The 5745-nt window shown below is 42.3% G+C and overlaps 1 protein-coding gene across 1 annotated transcript; it reads right to left on the minus strand.

The window, feature by feature from the left end:
- Positions 1 to 2240: 2240 nt before the first annotated feature.
- LOC116378928 (atrial natriuretic peptide receptor 1-like) lies at positions 2241 to 5597 on the minus strand. Its single transcript, XM_031840832.1, has 3 exons — positions 5339 to 5597; positions 2730 to 2843; positions 2241 to 2601 (listed from the first exon to the last, which is right to left on the minus strand). The coding sequence occupies exons 1-3, from the start codon at positions 5486 to 5488 to the stop codon at positions 2431 to 2433; spliced, it is 435 nt and encodes a 144-aa protein (XP_031696692.1). The 5' UTR covers positions 5489 to 5597; the 3' UTR covers positions 2241 to 2430.
- Between the last annotated feature and the right edge of the window lie 148 nt (positions 5598 to 5745).

The raw sequence follows: 5745 nt of genomic DNA on the forward strand, positions 1-5745 counted from the left end.
GACTCAGGACGCCTCAGTGTTCTACTGAACCACTAAGAAGCTCATTCGAGAGACTCAGGACGCCTCAGTGTTCTACTGAACCACTAAGAAGCTCATTCAGTGAGAGACTCAGGACACCTCAGTGTTCTACTGAACCTCTCAGAAGCTCATTGAGTGAGACTCAGGACGCCTCAGTGTTCTACTGAACCTCTCAGAAGCTCATTGAGTGAGAGACTCAGGACGCCTCAGTGTTCTACTGAACCTCTCAGAAGGTCTTTCGTTCCAGCAGCAGTTTGATTTTTTAATGACCACCTTTAGAGGTTTTTATCTTTCTGATGTCGATCATGTTGCATATGGCATTGTCTGGCTTTATCTATTCTTTGTAATGTCTGTTGTGCACTGTGGACCGTGTCTATTGTCGTCTGTATGAGTTTTGGGTGGCGTATGAGTTTCCCCACTGGGATTAATAAATCTAATCTAATGTTCCATTTACTGTTTACCATTGTATAATATGTGTTAGATATTGTATATCAATAATAATTGTATATTTGTGTCGCAGTGAGGGTCTCACTGTTCTTTTCTTATTGTTTGTTATATTTGGCTTTTAGTTTTTGCTGATTCATCGCTGCACTCTGACCGTTGACACTGGTGATGTCAGGGTGTTGATGTATATTTCCTGCTGCAGGAAACTAAACTATTTCCTGCACAATAAGAAGTGAAGCTCCACACCATTTGATTTGTGAGCTGGGGAGTCAAGTGATGTGGGTCCACTGAGACCAATGAAACTACGTCTGGGGATCAGGTTTGGACACGGACCACTACGTCTGGGGATCAGGTTTAGACATGGACCACTACGTCTGGGGATCAGGTTTAGACATGGACCAGATCCAGGATTCAAGATTGAGGATTGAGGATTAAGGATTCAGGAGGTTTCATATTTATGTTATTTGAAAATGAGTGCTGAGCAACATTTACAATTTTTAATCGCGATTAATCTCATTGTTATGCGCAAAATTCAACAATGAATTCAAAAGTAGTGTATTGTGCACTTTTAATTTAAAGTACTGCTATATGAACTAAAGGTCAATAACATTTGGTGTAAACAATTTAAACACATCAGGTTCTTGTTAGCAGCAGTATTCCCTTTACACAGTAGCAGTTATAACACAGTTATAATGATTCTGATCATAGATATTCAGCCGGTGTTCACAACTTTATCTTCATGTGTGTAAGAGATGATATTTAAATATACTTCTTGAAAACTGCAAACCTATCTTCGTCATGTTTTTATGTTTGTTAAATTCTCAGTATAAAATGATACATATTACAAACAAAACACTTTAAAAACTCTAAAACAATAATTTTTTGCTTTTTTGGTATTTAGGTCAGACACATGTGCATCGCTGATTACCGTAATATGTGTGGTATTTGTTATAAATGTACGTTGGTACATAGAGGGTGATAAGAAGCTGTACATGGAGGGACTTAGGACCCAGGGGAGTGTAGGTGAAGCATGGAACCTGTAGTCTGTACCGTGGCAGTAACGGCAGCAGCAGCAGGAAGAGACGCCACACAAACAGTTGTTGTACAAACAGCTGCTCGCTGCCGGTGTAAAAATGTCCGCATAATAATAAAAAAAAACTGCGTTAACGCGAGATAAAATAATTGTCGGCGTTAATTAATTAAGGCGTTAACGTGATAATAACACGTTAACTTGAACAGCACTATTGAAAATATAAATATTTATGTTTTTACAGATCAGTTCTGGTCCAGACTCACAGCTCCTGGTTCAGGATTCACAGAGTCGACTATCTGAACCAGAGGACTTTAAATCATCACCATGTCACAACAATAATAATGAACTTAATGAGACCTGACTGACCAATCAGGAGCCTCCGTGCTCTGTGAGGTCACCATGGGAACGAGAGTTCTGTTGTTCTCACACACGGCTGTGTGTGAGAGTGTGTGTGTGTGTGTGTGTGAGAGAGTGTGTGTGAATATACTAGACCAGCTGGGAACATGATGACCGGATGTCTGGGACTCAAACCACCAACCAGGACAAGAAAACCACCGAGCTCTCTGATTGGCCGGTGAGTCCCTAAATTTACCAAACACTGCTGAGACCCCGGTTCTCACTGTGGCAGGGCCCCATTGCCCCCCACAGTCCACTACAGCCCCCCCCGAGTCCCCTACAGCCTCCACCGTCCACTACAACCTCCACAGCCCCCCCAGTCCACCACAGTCCCCATAAGTCCACTACAACCAGCCCACACGCCCCCCCCCCACCCCACTACAGTCCACTAACAGACATAAACATATAGTTTCATGTCCCCCAATCACCACCTGGACAGGTCTTACCTCCCGGCTGTTCTCTTCCAGCTCTGCGCTGTGATTGGTCGACCACAGAGCTGCAGGTTCCCATGTGACTCAGATAGAAATAGAAATAAAGATCTAACATCTGTCCTCACCTGAGAAGGTTCTGTTCCACATCCTCCTGGTCACCACGTCTCCTCTGGGCCTCCGGACCTCTCCTGGTCCTGGTCTCTGATCACTCAGTGTCTCGTTCAGGGCCTGAGAGTACATCATGACACCATCATGGAATCCTGCAGCGATGAGGTTATACTGACAGAGAGAGAGACATCAGGTATGTATATGTATATGTATCTGTACATACAGTATATACATATATATTTATATATATATATATATATATATAAATATATAAAATACATATATGGTGTGTTTTGTACCAGAGAGTCTTTGATCGTGTAGTTGAACATTTTCTTTGCGTCGTTCTTCAGAGTTTGAACAAACTGAAGATATTCTGGATTCTGAGGCTCCAGGTAGGTTAACACCTTCACACTCTGTCAGACATACAGGAAGAGGGACAGACAGGTAGAGAGATTAAAAGATAGAGAGACAGACCGGTAGATAGACAGACAGATAGAGAGAGAGACAGACAGGTAGAGAGAGAGAGAGACAGGTAGAGAGAGAGACAGGTAGAGAGACAGACAGGTAGAGAAACATTAAGAACAATCAATAGCCAGATTTATGACAAAATCCGATCATTTGAATTTGTGTTTCATTGACTTCCACTTAACAATATATTTATTTTAACTATTATTCAGAAGACCATGGTTACATATCATACCTCAAACTATTGTATCATCAAAAAACATTAACAAAAATACAAAAACAACAATACTAATGAGAAATACAAATAATAAATAATAACAATTAAAGCTGCGAGCAGCGATGAACGGGCCCTCGCATACTCCCGTACGTCATGGGCCGGCGGGACTCCGGCCTGCGGAGGCGAGAACGTCCGCGACCGTTGGACAACGCGTCCGCAAGTCTGACGCGTCCGCAAGTCCGACGCGTCCGCAAGTCCGACGCTTTTTCCTTGCATGGACCGCTTGACGCTGGAAACGATGCATTGCAAATAGTGCACGGCTTCCTCTATCAGCTGTGTGGTACTACAGAACACGCCCGAACATGCATTATGTTGCTCCATATCAAGTGGAAACCACATCGTGTAGAAGTCATGTAAATCGGATGCTGTTTGTCAGAAAACGCAGATTTTCTTTCGCCAGCAGGTGGCGCTGTGAGTATTAGTGGACATTAGCTTGTAGACGTCCTCAGGCCATGAGTGTTATCAAGCATGGGAAGTTTGGGACCGTTTGGAACAACTCCAGCTGAGTTACATCAGCTTCTTTGATGGGGAATCACGTAAAGTAGCCGCCCGCTACGGCTAAGCCATTCCGTCAAACGTAAAGCTTTAGATAACTTTTAATCACAACTGTCTTGAGATTATACTGACAAAATTTGAAGAGGATCAGACAAAGTCCCTAGGAGGAGTTCGTTAAAGTATAGCACCTATAAATTGTCCAATATCAAGGGAAAATTCACACATAAATCAAAATGGCCAACTTGCAGTATGGTTTGGAGCATGGTCCCGAGAGAAGTCTCCATAGGATACATGTGCCTACCAAGTTTCATACATGTAGCTGAAATGTAGCGCTGGGGCTGCTGTTTTGAAATATTGTAGGGGGCGCTATGGAGACAATTTACAACAACCAAGCCAAAAACCCATACAAAATATGTCTTCCCATCACTTACGACACATGTACAAAGTTCCATGACTTTATGAGTATCCAAAGCCACTCAACCATCAGCGTGTTTTTCATGGCGAATGATGCGTTGCCACGGCAACAGCATTCAACGAAAACTAACAATATTCATGATGAAGCATCATCAATGTGTTAAGGCTATCCTTACCAAATTTGAGACTCATCAGGTCACCTGTCTAGGAGGAGTAAATAAAAGTATAAAATGTGACATTTCCTTTTGCCAGTAGGTGGCGCTATGAGTTATTGAATATGTTGGCATTGATGTATGCTCAGGCTTGAAGTAGCATCATGCGTATGTAATTTTTTTGCAGATTGAATAATGTACCTTGGAGTTATAACAACTTTATTGTTCATGCCGAATGAGGCAAAATAGCCGCCACACCACGTCAAGGTTCTTCCATGAAAACTTTGATCACTTTTCATGACAAAGGTCTGAAGAGCATCCTGACCAAATTTGAGGGTGATCCCATTAATTCTGTAAGAGGAGTCCGTTAAAGTACAAAGGGTGAAAACTGCGAAAAGTGACAAAAAAGCACGACATGGCAGGTTTACTGTAGCGCCCCCTAGTGGCTGAATGAAATTAAAATGTCAGGGTATGTTACAGGATGCGATGGGCACATATGCTGCAAATTTGGTGATTTTAGGACAAATGGTTGATAAGATATGTGTATTGATATATAAGCCACGCCTCTAAGACGTTTATTGGTCCATAGCTTGTAAACAGAAAGAGATATCAAAAGCTTTTAATAATTTTTGATGATGTAGATCCAATAATGATTCAGAGCAAATTTGGTGTCAATCGGAATCTGCGTGTAGGAGGAGTTTGCAAAAATGTGTTTTTCACAAAATTCAAAATGGTGGAAAATCTAGGTTGGCGGAGCTTAGGGGTCTGAGAGGCTTTTTTGTAGAGCTAGCGGATCTGGACATGTGTGTTGAATTTCAAGTAAATCGGACATACTGGCCGAGGGGCACCACCGGTCCAACTGGTAGGGGGCGCTAGAGAGCCATTTTTTTACACACAAATATGCAACCTATATCAGATGGCTAAATTCACCAGGCCTGACAAGTGTGCAAAATTTGGTGAGTTTTCGAGTATGGCAAGTCCCCCAAATATGCGCCCGATGTACTATGTGTATTCAAATTTCAATAGGGCCTTCGCGGCCTGACGTCGGTTGCTCGGGCCCCAATAAATAAATAAATAAATAATAATAGTAAATAAAAAGTGTCACCCTGAAAGCGTGGCGGGCGGCGAAGTCTTCCTGGTCTCCTCTGAACCACGGCCGGACGGGGCCCCGCCCCCCCAGACCCTCAGCAAAAAGATCAATGAAGAAGAAGACGTAGTCCTTCAACTCCACCCCGTCCTTCCAGAATTGGACCATCAGATTCCTGAGGATGTCCCAGGAGCAACAGAGGTACACCACTGAAGAAGAAACCAGAACCACACTTAAAGCTTAGAAAAGAAGATGTAGTCCCAGGTTGATGATAAAACATCTGTTAATACATATATAACACGTGTTACTACATCTGTTACTCTATATATAACAAATATGTTACTACATCTATAACACATCTGTTACTACATCCATAACACATCTGTTACTACATCTATAACACATCTGTTACTACATATATAACA

This window comes from Anarrhichthys ocellatus, unplaced genomic scaffold, assembly GCF_004355925.1.
Source record: "Anarrhichthys ocellatus isolate YVR2014 unplaced genomic scaffold, GSC_Weel_1.0 scaffold3409, whole genome shotgun sequence".
Classification (NCBI taxonomy): domain Eukaryota; kingdom Metazoa; phylum Chordata; class Actinopteri; order Perciformes; family Anarhichadidae; genus Anarrhichthys; species Anarrhichthys ocellatus.

What these genes read in the sequence shown, in the direction of transcription:
- LOC116378928 (XM_031840832.1), bottom strand. Translation starts at nt 5,488, where the DNA reads ATGGTCCAATTCTGGAAGGACGGGGTGGAGTTGAAGGACTACGTCTTC. An exon ending in CCGCCCGCCACGCTTTCAGG is followed by an intron (nt 2,844 to 5,338) that starts GTGACACTTTTT and finishes TATGTCTGACAG; the next exon opens with AGTGTGAAGGTGTTAACCTA. An exon ending in ACACGATCAAAGACTCTCTG is followed by an intron (nt 2,602 to 2,729) that starts GTACAAAACACA and finishes TCTCTCTGTCAG; the next exon opens with TATAACCTCATCGCTGCAGG.